At 39.7% G+C, this 19,504-nt stretch overlaps 1 protein-coding gene across 1 annotated transcript in view; it reads left to right on the top strand.

The window, feature by feature from the left end:
• ptpra (protein tyrosine phosphatase receptor type A) overlaps window positions 1-18,010 on the top strand; it is a 120,453-nt gene extending 102,443 nt beyond the window's left edge. The window contains exons 17-22 of the mRNA XM_034167131.1: window positions 3,934-4,010; window positions 7,254-7,388; window positions 10,241-10,366; window positions 10,738-10,889; window positions 11,595-11,730; window positions 14,424-18,010. Coding sequence (XP_034023022.1) covers window positions 3,934-4,010; window positions 7,254-7,388; window positions 10,241-10,366; window positions 10,738-10,889; window positions 11,595-11,730; window positions 14,424-14,498 — 701 coding nt within the window. The 3' untranslated portion in view covers window positions 14,499-18,010. The remainder of the gene's footprint in view (window positions 1-3,933; window positions 4,011-7,253; window positions 7,389-10,240; window positions 10,367-10,737; window positions 10,890-11,594; window positions 11,731-14,423) is intronic.
• Window positions 18,011-19,504: the final 1,494 nt, after the last annotated feature.

Genomic DNA, 19,504 nt, shown 5'->3' with positions numbered 1-19,504 from the left:
CACAGGTGTGCCATATCAAGATGCTGATTAGACACCATGATTAGTGCACAGGTGTGCCTTAGACTGCCCACAATAAAAGGCCACTCTGAAAGGTGCAGTTTTGTTTTAATGGGGGAGGATACCAGTCAGTATCTGGTGTGACCACCATTTGCCTCATGCAGTGCAACACATCTCCTTCGCATAGAGTTGATCAGGTTGTCAATTGTGGCCTGTGGAATGTTGGTCCACTCCTCTTCAATGGCTGTGCGAAGTTGCTGGATATTGGCAGGAACTGGTACACGCTGTCGTATACGCCGGTCCAGAGCATCCCAAACATGCTCAATGGGTGACATGTCCGGTGAGTATAGGCCATGCAAGAACTTGGACATTTTCAGCTTCCAAGAATTGTGTACAGATCCTTGCAACATGGGGCCGTGCATTATCCTGCTGCAACATGAGGTGATGTTCTTGGATGTAAGGCACAACAATGGGCCTCAGGATCTCGACACGGTATCTCTGTGCATTCAAAATGCCATCAATAAAATGCACCTGTGTTCTTCGTCCATAACAGACGCCTGCCCATACCATAACCCAACCGCCACCATGGGCCACTCGATCCACAACATTGACATCAGAAAACCGCTCACCCACACGACGCCACACACGCTGTCTGCCATCTGCCCTGGACTGTGTGAACCGGGATTCATCCGTGAAGAGAACACCTCTCCAATGTGCCAAATGCCAGCGAATGTGAGCATTTGCCCACTCAAGTCGGTTACGACAACAAACTGGAGTCAGGTCGAGACCCTGATGAGGATGACGAGCATGCAGATGAGCTTCCCTGACACCGTTTCTGACAGTTTGTGCAGACATTCTTTGGTTATGCAAACCGATTGTTTCAGCAGCTGTCCGAGTGGCTGGTCTCAGACGATCTTGGAGGTGAACATGCTGGATGTGGAGGTCCTGGGCTGGTGTGGTTACACGTGGTCTGTTGTTGTGAGGCTGGTTGGATGTACTGCCAAATTCTTTGAAACGCCTTTGGAGACAGCTTATGGTAGAGAAATGAACATTCAATACACGAGCAACAGCTCTGGTTGACATTCCTGCTCTCAGCATGCCAATTGCACACTCCCTCAAATCTTGCGACATCTGTGGCATTGTGCTGTGTGGTAAAACTGCACCTTTCAGAGTGGCCTTTTATTGTGGGCAGTCTAAGGCACACCTGTGCACTAATCATGGTGTCTAATCAGCATCTTGATATGGCACACCTGTGAGGTGGGATGGATTATCTCAGCAAAGGAGAAGTGCTCACTATCACAGATTTAGATTGGTTTGTGAACAATATTTGAGGGAAATGGTGATATTGTGTATGTGGAAAAAGTTTTAGATCTTTGAGTTCATCTCATACAAAATGGGAGCAAAACCAAACGTGTTGCGTTTATATTTTTGTTGAGTGTGTATATATGTGTGTATATATATATATATATATATATATATATATATATATATATATATATATATATATATGATGTCTGTTAGAAAACTATCCGACCTTTTTATTTTTTGCAAAAACCATATGGATTTGAATCACGTGTGATTGCATCAGCCAAGCTTGAACCTTCGTGCGCATGCGTGACTTTTTTCACGCCTGTCGGTTGCGTCATTCGCCTGTGAACCGGCTGGAGCACTCCTTAATCTGTATAATCCCCATAAAATCGTCCCTGAAAGTCATCTGAATTTTCCGAATGGTGTCCACCTGGAGGCCTCTCACAGTTTCTAGAAAAATTTGATGCAGCAAAGCTCCAAATCGTTCAGACATTTTATTCATAATAATCATCAGACGAGAGAGGGGGACCACTGCTCACACAAAGCGTGCTCACAGGCGAATGACGCAACCGACAGGCGTGAAGAAACTCACGCATGCACACGAAGGTTCAAGCTTGGCTGATGCAGTCATACGTGATTCAAATCCATATGGTTTTTGCAAAAAATAAAAAGGTCGGATAGTTTTCTAACAGACCTCATATATATATATGTGTGTGTGTGTATATATATATATATATATAACCCCTGGCAAAAATGATGGAATCACCGGCCTCGGAGGATGTTCATTCAGTTGTTTAATTTTGTAGAAAAAAAGCAGATCACAGACATGACACAAAACTAAAGTCATTTCAAATGTCAACTTTCTGGCTTTAAGAAACACTATGACATCAAGAAAAAAAAATAGTCGCAGTCAGTAACGGTTACTTTTTTAGACCAAGCAGAAGGAAAAAAAATATGGACTCACTCAATTCTGAGGAATAAATTATGGAATCACCCTGTAAATTTTCATCCCCAAAACTAACACCTGCATCAAATCAGATCTGCTCGTTAGTCTGCATCTAAAAAGGAGTGATCACACCTTGGAGAGCTGTTGCACCAAGTGGACTGACATGAATCATGGCTCCAACACGAGAGATGTCAATTGAAACAAAGGAGAGGATTATCAAACTCTTAAAAGAGGGTAAATCATCATGCAATGTTGCAAAAGATGTTGGTTGTTCAGTCAGCTGTGTCTAAACTCTGGACCAAATACAAACACCATGGGAAGGTTGTTAAAGGCAAACATACTGGTAGACCAAGGAAGACATCAAAGCGTCAAGACAGAAAACTTAAAGCAATATGTCTCAAAAATCTAAAATGCACAACAAAACAAATGAGGAACGAATGGGAGGAAACTGGAGTCAACGTCTGTGACCGAACTGTAAGAACCCGCCTAAAGGAAATGGGATTTACATACAGAAAAGCTAAACGAAAGCCATCATTAACACCTAAACAGAAAAAACAAGGTTACAATGGGCTAAGGAAAAGCAATCGTGGACTGTGGATGACTGGATGAAAGTCATATTCAGTGAAGAATCTTGAATCTGCATTGGGCAAGGTGATGATGCTGGAACCTTTGTTTGGTGCCGTTCCAATGAGATTTATAAAGATGACTGCCTGAACAGAACATGTAAATTTCCACAGTCATTGATGATATGAAGCTGCATGTCAGGTAAAGGCACTGGGGAGATGGCTGTCATTACATCATCAATAAATGCACACGTTTATGTTGATATTTTGGACAATTGAAAGGATGTTTGGGGATGATGAAATCATTTTTCAAGATGATAATGCATCTTGTCATAGAGCAAAAACTGTGAAAACATTCCTTGCAAAAAGACACATAGGGTCAATGTCATGGCCTGCAAATAGTCTGGATCTTAATCCAATTGAAAATCTTTGGTGGAAGTTGAAGAAAATGGTCCATGACAAGGCTCCAACCTGCAAAGCTGATCTGGCAACAGCAATCAGAGAAAGTTGGAGCCAGATTGATGAAGAGTACTGCTTGTTACTCATTAAGTCCATGCCTCAGAGACTGCAAGCTGTTATAAAAGCCAGAGGTGGTGCAACAAAATACTAGTGATGTGTTGGAGCGTTCTTTTGTTTTTCATGATTCCATAATTTTTTCCTCAGAATTGAGTGATTCCATATTTTTTTCCCTCTGCTTGGTCTAAAAAGTAACCGTTACTGACTGCCACAATTTTTTTTTCCTGATTTCTTAGTGTTTCTTAAAGCCAGAAAGTTGCCATTTGAAATAACTTTAGTTTTGTGTCATGTCTGTGATCTGCTTTTTTTCTACAAAATTAAACAACTGAATGAACGTCCTCCGAGGCCGGTGATTCCATAATTTTTGCCAGGGTTTGTGTATATACATATATATGTGTATATATATGTATATGTATATATGTATATGTATATATATGTGTATGTATATATGTGTATGTATATATATGTGTATGTATATATATATACATATATATATATATATATATATGTGTGTGATTTATTTATTTTTATTTATACTAGTATTATTATTAGCTTAGCTTTAAAAAAAATGTATGTAATGTGTGTCACTGCTTGCTGCTGCAGATGAATTCAACAGAGTGATCATTCCAGTCAAACGAGGAGAGGAGAACACTGATTACGTTAATGCTTCCTTCATTGATGTAAGTTTAAACATGTCTTCACAAAATCATAAAGATTATTTCGTCAATGGAGCTAATTGATCTTAAGCATTAAGCAATTCTTTCTTCTGGGACAATACAAATGAAATGTCTTGTCCAAGGACACAGACAGCTGGCCTTAAGCATAAACTCAGAATTGAAAGCAGGGTTCCGTGTTGTTAGTCCAACTCCTATCCCACATAGCCACCTGGTGTGTGTGTGTGTGTGTGTGTGTGTGTGTGTGTGTGTGTGTGTGTGTGTGTGTGTGTGTGTGTGTGTGTGTGTGTGTGTGTGTGTGTGTGTGTGTGTGTGTGTGTGTGTGTGTGTGTGTGTGTGTGCGCGCGCGCGCAGGCACGCATGGGGGGGCTTTGGCAGGCAAGAATTTGATGCATGTTTTCATTTATTTTGTTTTCTGAGATCAATACAGGGTCAGTGAAACATACAAGGTCAAAAATAGAGGTGTTTGTGATATGGACAAAAAGTAATGTTTTTTTAACTGGCAATAACAGTAGTTAGATGATATACTTCAAAATTGTATTTTTAACAGTCTAAGTAGTAGTTGACATTATATTTCCTTAAAGTTTACAGTGCATCTGGAAAGTATTCACTTTTTCCAGATTTTATGTCACAGCCTTATTTCAAAATGGAGTAACAACACCCCATAATGACAACATGAAAAATAGTTTTTTGAAATTTTTGCAAATTTATTTAAAAAAAAAAACTAAGAAATCATGTGTCCACAAGTATTCACCCCCTTTGCTCAATACTTTGTTGATGCACCTTTGGCAGCAATTACAGCCTCAAGTCTTCTTGACTATGATGCCACAAGCTTGGTGCACATATCTTTGGACAATTTTGCCCATTCCTCTTTGCAGCACCTCTCAAGCTCCATGTCTTCCATTTCAGTGCACAGCCATTTTCAGATCTCTCCAGAGATTGTTCAATGGGATTCAGGTCTGGGTTCTGGCTGGGCCACTCAAGGACATTCACAGAGTTGTCCTGACGTTACTCCTTTGATATCTTGGCTCTGTGCTTAGGCTCATTGTCCTGTTGAACGGTGAACCGTCGCCCCAGTCTGAGGTGAAGAGTGCTCTGGAGCAGGTTTTCATCCAGGATGTCTCTGTACATTGCTGCATTCATCTTTCCCTCAATCCTGATTAGTCTCCCAGTTCCTGTCGCTGAAAAACATCCCCACAGCATGATGCTGCCACCACCATGCTTCACTGTAGGGATGATGCCTGGTTTTCCTCCAAACAGAATGCCTGGCATTCACACCAAAGAGTTCAATCTTTGGCTCATCAGACCAGAGACTTTTGTTTCTCATGCATTGAGAGTCTTTCCAGGCGGGCTGCTAGGTGCTTTTTACTAAGGAGTGGTTCCTGTTTGGCCACTCTACGATACAGGCCTGATTGGTGGTTTGTTGCAGAGTTGTTTGTCCTTCTCGAAGGTTCTCCTCTCTCCACAGAGGAATGCTAGATCTCTGACAGAATGACCATCAGGTTCTTGGTCAGTTGTCACTGTCAGCTGTGGGACCTTATATGTAGACAGACATGCCTTTCCAAATAATGTCCAATCAACTGAATTTGCCCCAGGTGGATTCCAATTAAGCTGTAGAAACACCTCAAGGATGATCAGTTGAAGCAAGATGCAGCTGTGCGCAATTTTGAGCTTTACGGCAAAGGCTGTGAATTCTTCCGTTTAGGTTTTATATATATATATATATATAATTTTGAGAAAAAAACTGAATTGCATCCATTTTGGAATAAGGCTGTTATGTAGCAAAATGTGGAAAAAGTGAAGCACTGTGAAAACTTTCTGGATGCACTGTGCAGTATGAGAGTCCAAAAAGCTCAGTGCAGATCTGTTATTGAATTGTAGTCTTCCACCAGTCTCTGGGAGCTATTTTGAAACAAGCTGTCATATAATCATCAGTTCAAGCAATTTTAAGTAAGTACAAAATATCAGGAAGCGGAGTCATTTCCAGGTCTGAAGAAGGCCCAAAATATCACTCCCAGCATTGAAGAAATTAGTTGGGATGGTCACAGACAACCCAGGAGTCACCAAGGCACAGGTCTGCCATGAACTGGAAGCTGCTGGAATTTTAGTCAACAGTCAAGTAAGTTTTACATCGCTGTGGACTCGGAGACTGCCGACAAAGAATGAAGCCCTCTTCCAAAATTGATACCATCAAGCTTAAGTAATGTTTACAGCAGACTGCATAAAGAAGGGATATGAACTCTTCTGTGTGCATGTTTTATGGTTAGATGAGACAAAGAATAAGTTATTTGGCTACAGTCAGGAGGGCCCTCAAAAAGCTTTAGTTTTGTACTTTTACACTTAAAGTAATGTGAGTGTCCAGGTTTGGAAGGCCCAAGAATGTCTTCTGTCACAGGGTTCAAAATGTCTATAATGTGTCTGTAGGAGGAACAGTGAGGCATTCAACCTCAACAACACTGTGCCAGCTGTTAAGCATGGTGGTGGTAGTATCATGATTTAGGGCTGTTTTTCTGCCAAGTGCTGCACTGCACAAAGTGGATGAACAAATGAAGGAAGACAGCCTCAGAGTTCTTTAGCAAAACCTCAAACCATGAGTTAGATGGTTGAAACTTGGATACAAGTGGATATTTCAACAGGACAGTAACATAAATCACATGTCAAAGCTGGTTATGAATCGGCAACAGCAGGTTGACTTTAACCTTCGGAATGTCTTTACCTAAGTCCTGACTTCATCCCTGTTGAAAGCCTATGAAATGTGCTTAAAAGTCACATCTGTGCCAGGAAACTAGTTAAATTAATTGAATGCAAACCATTCTGCCAAGAAGAGTTGTCAAATATCCAACCAGAGTTCTGCCAGGTGCTTAATGGCTGTCAGAAGTGCCTGATCAAGTGAGCCCTGCACAGGGACATTTGGTTAAATATTAGGTGTTCTGCATGTAGTACATTTTTAATCCACTATAATTTTCACCACATTGATTTCAGAAAACTCAAAATAAATTAAAACTTTTACAAAAAAAAAAAAACAGTTGAAAGTGCATGTTGTACAGTAATTGTGCCACAGAAAAAGACCATATGGGTCTAATAAATTATTGAAGCTCAGTATTGCCATGATGCATGTATGTACACTTCTGACCACAACTGTACTACATTTCTCTGCTTTCCTGCTTAATATCATTGTTTCATGGTTTTTTGTTTTGTTTTGTTTTTTGTTTTTTTTGTTTTGTTTTTTGTTTTTTTTACCTGACACAGGGTTACCGTCAGAAGGATTCGTACATGGCCAGCCAAGGCCCTCTGCTTCACACTATAGAAGACTTCTGGAGGATGATCTGGGAGTGGAGAAGCTGCTCCATAGTCATGCTTACTGAGCTGGAGGAGAGGGGGCAGGTGTGAGCATGTGCACAGAAACAAACGCTATTAGATATCAGATCAATAACGGGCCAAAATAGAATATTGACATTGGATCATTTACTCAGTGCTATCTTGATGCCTCTAGTCTTATGCAGTAGTTAATAATCAAAGAGCATTTCCTGTCATCAGCATTTTTAATGTGTCCTGTTGGTGTGTCTCTCCAATAAAAAAGCAATTATTTTTCAGTCCTTTCATGCAGGTTATAAAGGGTACATTATAAAAGTTAAAGATTGGAAAATATTGATCTGCATAGATGTATAATAAAATAATTGTACTTGCTCAGAATTTAACATTTATGATCCACACATCAGCTGAAGGTGGAGAAAGCTCCAAGGATCTGCAATATTACAGCTGCACTTTGTCAGGCAGGTGGAAATGCTGTTCTCAGCACAGCAAACATGTGACATTCTGACAGACTCATTCTGGAAATGAAAGGGTGATTGCCTTGATTTTTAACAACTACAAGCGTATTACACTGCCCTCTGTGCCAGGAAAAGTACTTGTAGTGATTCAGTCCCAGTTACTTATGACTCAGGGACTGGAGCAGTCTGGCTTCGCACCCAAGACGTCAACTATTGACTACATCGTACAGTAACTGTGTGACTAGTCATTGAATGCAAGCATAAATATTGACAGTGCTTCTTTGCAGATGATGCTGATTTTCCCTAAGTGTTTGATTTGGTTGACCAGGTTCCAGTCTAGGACATCCTGAAAATTCACAGAATCCACAACATGTTTGTGGACATTATAGTCAGTGTGAGTACTGTGAAGGCAGGGGCAGAATCATATTTATTATCATTATTATTATTATTATTATTATTTTGTCCCAGTGAGCACTGGTGTTAGTCAGGAATATATTCTGGCTCCCAGAGTGCTCAGTAGTTGTGTGGACTTGTGGAAGCTGCTTTTGTTGGTGGGGAAAGCTTTACTGACCTTGACATTGTGGGCGATCGAAATCCTCATTTAAGCCCCTGGGAGAAACTGTACTAAGAGTGTAAATCCAAAAAGTCTCTCTTTTCATAAGCACATTATTAACATCACCACCGTGATTATTAAGTTGTACATGCTTGATACCCAAGTACCTGAGTGAGCTCACATGTTGTTTCACAGAAAAATGAACAGCCACAGGACTTTTATTATCCTGACTACAAATTTTGGATCTATGCTCAGAAATTCTTATTTTTAAAGGCCTTGTAGTTTTTCCAATATATGCTAAGCCACACGGACATTTCAACATGTACATTTTTTGTCTTGTACATGTAAATGTACAAATGTAAGTAACATTGGAAGTCTCACATGTGATAACTCCCTTGATTTTAAACGTCTTACTCATACTGAGGTCTTGAAAAATTTCTGTTGGATATATGAAATTGCATCGACTGCAATGACCACATCTATAATTACCATCTGGTAACTTGGGTAAAGAGCATGAATCAATCAAAGGCTGCAAATTAGAACATACCAACATGCTGTTCAGATTAGGTGGTCTCCTGTGTACGGTTCGGAACAGTTCAATATGGCTTCGCTTGTGTACTGCCAGCAGGGGTTAGGTGTATCTGCATAGGTTTTCTGTAGCTGTTTCTTCCACAAGAATTTGATGATAATGCTAGTTTTAAATCATCTGCATTGTAATGAAACTGGTGCATGCAGCAGCTAAATTTACCATTGGTCAGTTGAGAACATTCCTCGAAAAGCACACATCCTGCTTGTGCTTTTAGGAACCTTTTTCCTTTTCTTTTCTTTTTTTGGATTCATCCAGACCCTGTGGGTCATTGAGCTCTTTGTGGGTTTCACTGTGGGGGAAAAGTGAAGCCCATAAAATTGGCTTCTTGTAACTGCATAGCAACCATTTGATTTTCTTATTAATGTCTTCAGTTGCTAAAATTGTCTGAAAAAATGTATATTTTTCATGTCTGTGACCTCTTCCCCAAAATAGAAACTACAGTACAGTAAAAGGTGTTACTTATTTGATGTTGCTGAACAGCGTCAAACTGACTGACTCGTGTTCTGTCAGCTTTTGCTGTATGCTGCTCACATCATGCGCAAAAAATAGCTGCTGCCCTGAAACTCTAGCGAGGTTCGACAGCCATGACAAGAGATGCATCTGAGTTGGTGCGCAAGCTGTAACTTGTTAAAGTGCCTGCCAAAATGAAAATGATCATACTCTGCAGCCGCCACACACACACACACACACACACACACACCTAGTCGATTGGGTGTCTTTGCTACTAGGTGTCTTCATTGATGCCTTTCACTTGCATTGTGAAGGAACATCGGCTGTGACTTTTTGGCCATGTGGCATATTTCTCTGTGCCTGATCCAACACGCACTTGCCTCAGTATTGATGACCACAGCAACGGGAGAAGGCCAAGGGGATGCCAGCATTTCACCTGGTTGTGGCAGTTCGATGGCTACTTTGGGAGGTGGGCCAGTTGTCTGCCTGGGTAGTTGCCAACCAGGACCCAGGGTGGTTCCATAGTGTGCTGATTGCAGAGACGCATGGTGCCAGTGCATGCCCCTAGACTTCATGTGCCCAGTGTCTGTGGGAAACCCTTGCCTCAGTGACTGTTTCTTTCCTTACTGTGATAAATCATCAATTTGTGTGGGATTAATTTCTCCCTTTACAGTTTTTACATTTCCCTTCAAATCTGGAATTCAAATCATCCATTTTGCATCCACAATTAAGAATGCCATTTGGAGAGTTGGTGGATTGTAATTTTTTTTTTTTTTTTTTTTTGATTGCTTGAAATTTCCATCTGTCTGTTGCAGCATTGACTTGTCAAAATTAGTATGGTGTTAAATGTTTGTCTTCATTTTGTGTGCCACAGGAAAAGTGTGCTCAGTATTGGCCAAGTGATGGAGTGTTAATTTATGGAGATATCTCCATTGAGCTCAAAAGGGAAGAGGAGAGTGAGAGTTACACAGTTCGAGACCTCCTGGTCACCAACAACAGGGTAAGGGGAAAAAAACAACAAAAAGCAGTGGATTCAACAAATGTTATCAGTTAATTTTGTTCTTTGTAAAGCGTAGTTTATTTAATGGCTGGCTGACAACATACTTCAGTCTGTAATTAAATGTTTTGTCTGTATGTCAAGTCTAGAAAATGCCAGAAATCATAATTTCCCAGAGGCCAAAGTAACATCTGTGAAGTAGCACTTCCTTTTAATTGAGAAATTAATGAGAGCAACTCAGGACTTTCATCCTTGTTGTTTAACACAAACAGTTCATTTTTCTAGTTTTGACCAATTTCTAGTAATTGGTCAAATCCTACTTGTATAATCTTCCTTTGCCAATTCCTGTGTTACCCCTCCCCCCATCTTTTCAGGAGAACAAGGCTCGAGCGGTGCGTCAGTTTCATTTCCATGGGTGGCCAGAAGTAGGCATCCCCACTGATGGAAAAGGCATGATCAACATAATCGCTGCAGTACAGAAGCAACAGCAGCAATCTGGAAACCACCCCATCACTGTGCACTGCAGGTACAACTCTCACTATCAGTTTGGTTTGAACCCAAAATGTATGACCATCGTGTCCACATCCAAGAACTTGGAGGCGAGGTGGGGATAAGCACAGGTTCAGTATATTCTATTGTGACAGAGGATTTGGGCTTACAAAGCGTGTTGAAACTGTTAACGGTGGAGCAGAAGCGACTGCCTCTGGAAGTCTCGCAGGACATGCTGGAATACGCAAACAGCGACCCCGACTTCCTTAACACTATCATCACTGGTGATGAGACATGGGTTTACGGGTATGACCCGGAAACCAAATTTCAGTGATCGCAGCGGAAGCATCTAACATCACCAAGACCAAAGAAGGCACAGCAGGTCCACAGCAATGTCAAAGTCATTTTGACCATTATATTTGACTCCCGTGGGGTCACACTTTTGTGATTCTTCAGGCTCCCTGCTTTCCTGACATGGGTCCCTCTGATTTTTGATTGTTCCCCAAGATCACAGCAACAGTGAAAGGGAGACATCATGTGGATCGTGACAGCCCAGCTGGACACCATTCCAAAAAAGACCTTCAGAAATGTGTGTCATCCACAAACCTTTGCTATTGTGTTTTCTTGAAATCGTCTTTGGAATGCCAAAGACAAAAACAGAATCCTGATGTGTGCAGCTGCTTTTGTTTCAGTAGTGGTCAGAGGTTGAGGGTTGTGTTATTCCTTTTGTGTGTCTGTACAGTGCGGGTGCTGGCCGGACGGGGACTTTCTGTGCTTTGAGTACAGTCCTGGAGAGGGTGAAGGCAGAAGGCATCCTGGATGTCTTCCAGACAGTAAAGAGTCTCCGACTGCAGAGACCCCATATGGTGCAAACACTGGTGAGATCTGCTAAAACATATTAGAAGTTTCAATTCATTCCTTTGTTTTATGCAGTGGCGGGCTAACCGCTAATTAGCAAAGCTAACTTTTTTGTTAGCAGATTAGCTTTTCAGCTAATTTTGAAAACCATCAGCGGACCACTTAGCTTCCACTAAATTTAGTTCTGCTAACTTTCAGTCCGCTAACGTTTTTGCTGGCATAGTGAATAAAATATAATGGTCAAAATCATACATGTTAGTACCTACCTATTGCATGTTTTGCAATAGTCAGATGGCTGTGAGCCCAATCCTCCCCCAGCAGAAGAGAGCGGCATGGAAGTCATTTACTTTCTACATGCAAAAAGACAGACAGTGGGGAGGAGACATGAAACGCAACACACTTTTCACTCATGGTTTTCCTCATAAGAAACTAATTCCGGACAGTTTCTCAATATTAACAGTACCTCTGTCATTTTTACAGAGAGAAAATATCACACACATATCTTTTAAAGGAATGCACTAAATTCTGAAGGTTTGAGCTTTTAACAGACACGTGATGAAAGGTATTATGGGCAATTCAAATGTCTCCATCTCTCATTTTGTCCACATGTAATGTGTCTTGTATTTTTGGAATGTCATGTGACTTTTTCTGTACAAGCTGACCTGTAATAGTGGTGTTTCCAATACACACTTGTGAAATAAGGCTTTTTTGAAACACCTGAAAAAACCACCTCCTGTGAGCTTAAAAAAAACATTTGCAGTATTTGTATTTTTTTTTTTTTTATACAAGTCTTTCCATTACATTTCCACATTATCGATTTGCAATTTCAAATTGTGCAATTTGGAGAGTAATGGAGCCCCGACTGCTGACTCAACTGATCCAGCTTTTATGAGTCTTTTGAGTAACTGTTACCAAGAATGCGGGAGTCATGCCAGTGAAATTTGAACATAGTGTCTCCAACTGCACATAAATAAATCGAGGGTAGTGTTTGTGTAAATTTTTTTTTTTTTTTGCCCCGCGACCTGAACCCAGAAAAGCGGTTGAAGGTGAGTGAGTGAGTTATTAAAGGAAACTTTAACACCTGGTTAAATATTTCTGAAACAACGATTGGGCAGTAACATTAGTTCTAAATATTTATATCTGATAACACATACAGTAGTGTTCAGAACAATAGTAGTGCTAGGTGACTAAAAAGATTAATCCAGGTTTTGAGTATATTTCTTATTGTTACATGGGAAACAAGGTACCAGTAGATTCAGTAGATTCTCACAAATCCAACAAGACCAAGCATTCATGATATGCACACTCTTAAGGCTATGAAATTGGGCTATTAGTAAAAAAAAAAAAAAAGTAGAAAAGGGGGTGTTCACAATAATAGTAGTGTGACATTCAGTCAGTGAGTTCCTCAGTTTTGTGGAACAAACAGGTGTGAATCAGGTGTCCCCTATTTAAGGATGAAGCCAGCACCTGTTGAACATGCTTTTTTCTATGAAAGCCTGAGGAAAATGGGATGTTCAAGACATTGTTCAGAAGAACAGCGTAGTTTGATTAAAAAGTTGATTGGAGAGGGGAAAACCTATACGCAGGTGCAAAACATTATAGGCTGTTCATCTACAATGATCTCCAATGCTTTAAATTGGACCAAAAAAAACAGAGACGCGTGGAAGAAAACAACCATCAAAATGGATAGAAGAATAACCAGAATGGCAAAGGCTCACCCATTGATCAGCTCCAGGATGATCAAAGATAGTCTGGAGTTACCTGTAAGTGCTGTGACAGAAGACACCTGTGTGAAGCTAATTTATGTTCAAGAATCCCCCGCAAAGTCCCGCTGTTAAATAAAAGACGTGCAGAAGAGGTTACAATTTGCCAAAGAACACATCAGCTGGCCTAAAGAGAAGTGGAGGAATATTTTGTGGACTCATGAGAGTAAAATTGTTCTTTTTGGGTCCAAGGGCCGCAGACAATTTGTGAGACGACCCCCAAACTCTGAATTCAAGCCACATTTCACAGTGAAGACAGTGAAGCATGGTGGTGCAAGCATCATGATATGGGCATGTTTCTCCTACTATGGTGTTGGGCCTATATATCACATACCAGGTATCATGGATCAGTTTGGATATGTCAGCATACTTGAAGAGGTCATGTTGCCTTATGCTGAAGAGGACATGCCCTTGAAATGGGTGTTTCAACAAGACAATGACCCCAAGCACACTAGTAAACCAGCAAAATCTTGGTTCCAAACCAACAAAATTAATGCCTCGCAGATGTGAAGAAATCATGAAAAACTGTGGTTATACAACTAAATACTAGTTTCGTGATTCATAGGATTGATTAAAAAAAAAAAGCAGTTTGAACATAATAGTTTTGAGTTTGTAGCTTCAACAGCAGATGCTACTATTATTGTGAACACCCCCTTTTCTACTTTTTTTACTAACAGCCCAATTTCATAGCCTTAAGAGTGTGCATATCATGAATGCTTGGTCTTGTTGGATTTGTGAGAATCTACTGAATCTACTGGTACTTTGTTTCCCATGTAACAATAAGAAATATACTCAAAAACTGGATTAATGTTTTTAGTCACATAGCACTACTATTATTCTGAACACTACTGTAAGTGCTTCAGCTTTGGAAGCTGCTCTGCAACTTAATGCTTATTTCACATCTTAACAGGATTGTTTCTCTCTTTTTTCTTTCTTCATACTTTCCTCAGGAGCAGTATGAGTTCTGCTACAAAGTGGTCCAGGAGTATATCGATGCCTTTTCTGACTACGCCAACTTCAAGTAGGGACTTGTCACAGGTGGATGTTCACATATACTTCATAACAGACATCTATACATCCACAGTTACACCTACATTAAAATGCAGAGACTTGCATATTCCCATGTGATGGATTTATGGAAGAAAAAAAAAACTCATCACAGCCTGATCTGTGGATGGAACAATCTGCCTGGTGGAAAAGGGAACAGAGGTCTCAGTTCAGAGATCAGGGCAGTGCAGCCAGACAGAAGAAACAAGCTGAGAAATGAGAGATGCCTTCTTGGATATTTTGTAATATTACCCTTGTTAATACAGCCCCTCACCCATATTTGCTTACCTTATCTTTCTCCATATGTATATACACTAACTGTGATGCATATTATTACTTTGGTTTCAGACACAGATTTGAGTTTTGACTGCATTTTAGGGTGGCACCTGTAATGTATTTTAATGGTATATATAAATATATAAGAATTTAATTCTCGTGCTTTGGACACTACTGTAAAGGAAAAAAAAATCCAAAGTCAAGGTAACTTTTTTCTTTTTATTCTTGTGCGACTTTACCACAGCCGCGCTGTAGCCACATGTGTAGTAGCAAACCCCGGGCATTTCCACAAGCTAATGCCTGGGCTCGTTTTCAATTCCAGACAATACATACACATAAACTGCGACTGCAGCGCCATTATTCTCAACAAAGATCTGGATGCATTCCTTTAATGCACCTTTTTAAGTTTTGCAGGTCCAATCAGGAGTGGAGTCCAGAATATTTGTGGCTTAGCTCCTCGTCTCAGTTTGACGCTGTCATACGAAGAAACACATTCATACACACTTGTAAATACCAGGAGCCATCTGCACTTCTGTGTGTGTTTGAGTTGGAACCTATGCTGGCAAAATGTACACAGCGTGTTTTCATGTTTGTCTTCTCGAAACCGAGTGCCAAAGTCTTTCACCTGACTGGATTCTCCAACTCGGAACCAGCTGTTTTACAGTACTAGTAAGCTGTTTTTCCTGACAGGTAGGATGTCTGTCAGTCACCAACACATGCCTGCAGTTACATGAAAATGAATAGTTTGTTTAATCCCATGCAGTAAAGAAATGCATTTTAGAGGAACTGTTCACACTTTTATGTTAAATCTTGAAAAATAATTTTAATCTCAAGCTCTGTTACAGTATCGGCAACAGTGTTGATGAAGCGCTAAACCAGACGACACACCTATAATGCTTTAGAGAAATGAGTTCTTTATAAGTGGTAATTCAGTTTTTGTTTAGAGACTCATCAGTATTTGTTGAAGTTTGTGTTCAGCGTTTCTTTCAAGTCTGCCAGAATTGTCAATTTGCTTTTATATCTGCTTCATATCCCTGCGCTGGACTGTCGGGCCTTTTTTTATGTTTATATGCGCTTTTTCTGTGCAACAATCACTGATGCTGAAGAATGTTTCTGTTTTTATGACAATGCTGTTGCTAAAATACTGCTCAAACATGGATGCATTGTTACATTGTGGACGTGTGTTGTGCAGTATGTGTCCGGGTTTCTTTTTGTGTTTTGTAACAGTAGTCCCGTGAGGACACAGTTGAGGTCACACCTGAGGTTGTGCTCTTTATGATTGTAATGGAAACTGAGAGACAGCTGTGAGCCGCAGCCTGTGTCAGTCGGTTCTGTTTCAGCTCAGCTCAGGAAATGACTGATGCCTACTTGTATAAATTTTACAAATTCAACAAATTTAAAAATCATCTCAACATTTAGTTCATTTTGTTTTAACATTTGTTTTAAAGACGCATTTGGTTATTCATTTGCTCATTCTCAAATTTAACATATAGTAAATCATGAAATTGCGACAGCTTTAATCTCCTGAGATTTAACTTTCCAAATGTATTTTAATAAAAAAATACAAGGATATTGCCGACATGTTTCACACTAACAGTTGCATCATTCCTTAACTAAAAGAGCACAATCAGTTTTTAGTTAGTCATTAGGCTCATAGACTCATTTTTATGGTCATTCAGCAATAAACGTCACAGATGCTATCACAGAACGAAATATCGATGCACTGGACGAATAAATAAAAACACAGAATAGGAGCACAGAATAAAAGTCCAAAGTGTATGGTTGTGATAAATGGGGTTTAAAAAAGTCAAATTACACAGTGGGTTTGGATACACTTGGCTTTATTCATGTGGATTGTTGGAACACTTAAATCATGCACTGTTTGCACCAAAATAAAAACCTTAAAGTTTAGAGAGAACCAAACAAGAGGTGAGTTCAGCTAAGACTTGAAGCTTCATTTATCTCTTCTAGCCCATGCTCAGCTCTATTATTTGGGCTTTATTAAATGTTTTAATTGTCCAGTCATTGCTCAGAATTAATCATGTGACACCTAAGCCAAGTTGGGAGTCATTTTATTATTTGGGAGAAGGATGCTTTTATTATTATTATATTATTATTATTATTGAAGTCCATCTGGCATGTATAAGTGATATGGTTTGTTGTATGTATTTGGAGTATGGTCACTTTGTCATACTCCAATATAACAAAAGCAGGATACTGTGCCAACCAATGAGGCTCACTTTTCCGCAACGTGTAATGAACAAATAAAAGTGCCTCACTGGTTGATTTTCAAAATTAATTCATCTTGTGCGCCTGCTGCGTTTGTGTGGTAGAACCTTTGAATGTTGATCTTTATTTCCTCCCCACATAACCATCATCATCACTAACGAGGCCTCTCTGTATGATGTTGCAAATTGAAATGTTCAGAAGTTAAGCTAACTGCGTCAGTCATCTTTTGATTTACATTCCGTCTGTTCCTGTGCAGTTTCCTACTTTAAATTGAGTTCCTAACTCTGATTACTTCATATTCCACTTTGACTTTGTGGCTTCAATTCATTCCACTTAATATTTGAACAAAAAGCCGATGACAAGGAATCCACTCTGGGTACTATCGGGTTTATTGATATAAATCACACTTTTTTATGCGGTACCAAAAGAAAAAAATATCAGGTGTTTGTTTAAGCTTCATTTTCAGAGCATTTTGAATTGATAAATCTCAATTTCTTGAGTGAGCAAGACTAGAGGAAGATGATGGTCTGACCTCTTCTTCTCTTTAAGTTTATGTCCTAAATCGCTCACAGCTCGACACAAACTGCTTCTTTCTTTTCGCCCTCAGACCATTTGTGTCTACTGGTCACTGCCTACACACTTTTGTACATAACCTAAAGTTATTTATATGTCATTCTTTTCTGCTGCCTTGCTTATTTTATTGTCGTTTTTGTTTTGTTTTTTGTTTTGTTTTTTTGTGTATATTAAACTGTATTGGGACCATTTTGAAATGTATTAGAGATGTTTTGACCATTTTTAATTTGGTAAAACTGTCGCAAGGAAATATTTTTTTTAATTTGCCTGTTTGTTTCTAGTGTTTTGTTATTCAAAATTTGGATATATGTATATATAATTATATATGAAAAATTATATATAATTATATAATGCCAAAAGGCCTTTCTAAACAAGATACTGTTCAAACTTAATAAAGTGCTTGAGATTTTAATATTTGTCTGTTATTTTAATGTTAAAGTATTTTGATAAATGGAATTACTGTTGCATGGTGTCAGGGGCAAAATAAAGTAGGAGCACACCTATTGAAAGATCTGAGAGGGGGAAATTAAGACACAAGAATACAGGAAACTACTAGTCTGTTTTTCAGGTCCACCTTCTTGTAGCCTTTGATTTTTAATCTTCATTTCCAGCGTTGAACCCACATATTGGACCTACAGCCTTACTAGAAATACATGCTGTGTAGATTACTGAAGGTTGCTCTTTGGTTGCGATGACTGTGGTATTTTAGACTCTTTTGCATGTGATCTGTGAAGAAAAGTCCACACCACCTTCGGAAGAAAAGGCGTTGTGCCTTCTTCACCAAACTCGCTGTGTTCACACTCCAGGTCAGGTCAAAACTTTTATTTAATCTTTGCAGTTAATCTGCACTTTATATGCATACCAAACTGTGAAGAGTGACCCGTATGGATTAACTGGTCCCTTAGACCACTGATAGGTGTGTAACCAAGTGTTGTCTTGGTTGCTTCCGGTGGGATTCAAACATGAGACCAGATAAACCAAAGGGGTATCCACACCACCCAAGTTGCAAAGAATAGATTTCATTGTCGATTTCACTTTGCTACAGAGGTATCTTTCACCATTTCCTCAAAATACCCATTCTACTGTAAATATATAAAAGCTTATATTTTTGTCCTCCTGAATCCAAACATGTTGTCCTTGGTTGACTCTCAATCTTTCCACCAACCTTGGTCCAAATTGGGCTAAAACCTTGGAGTTATTATGTTCACATGCAAATGAACAGACCGTCAGGATTGAGAACAACAGCCCTGCAAGTGCATTGGCTATGCAGGAGTGTTTAAAAAAAAAATCCAGGTGATTTTAGGAAAAAAAAAAACAATTTACCTATTACAGCTTGTGCCAGCATTTTGAGAAACCTTCACATTTCCACAGCATCAAACAGGTTTCTGAAGCTGGAAACAGAAGACAACAAAAAAAGAGAAAACATCCTGAAGTTCATCTCCAGCTATGAATTTTGGTTTTAGTTCTAGCATTCAGCCCTATGAAAACAGGCCATGGGTGTGCTGGGGAAAACTGTTTCAAGGAAAGAATCGGCTGAAGTCAAGTTACAGGACAAGTATTTAAAAACTTAGAAATGTTCCTGTGTAGATTTCTGAAAACATTTATAACATTGATACATGTCAGGCATCATGTGGAGTCTCATCTGTGATACATATCCACAACATCTTGGTCATCTTGCTTTCAGCAAACCTTGGTTTCACGGCAGTGGCTCTGATACATAGCTTATGTCAACAGCAGCAGGTGAAACTTTGTCGCTTCCTGAGTAATTTTTCATCATATGAGTGAAAGCACCTGCCCTTCTCTAATTAAGGACGGATATCATCAGTGGCCTGGACAGGAATCCACTGTTTGCCGTCCTTGTCGTCAGATGGCATTGTGTTTCCCCCTGACCACAAGGGTCAACTGC

Source organism: Thalassophryne amazonica, chromosome 3 (genome assembly GCF_902500255.1).
Source record: "Thalassophryne amazonica chromosome 3, fThaAma1.1, whole genome shotgun sequence".
In the NCBI taxonomy this organism is placed as follows: Eukaryota; Metazoa; Chordata; class Actinopteri; order Batrachoidiformes; family Batrachoididae; genus Thalassophryne; species Thalassophryne amazonica.
Note: the sequence above shows the minus strand (reverse complement) of the source record. Positions and strands in the feature narration are given on the sequence as shown.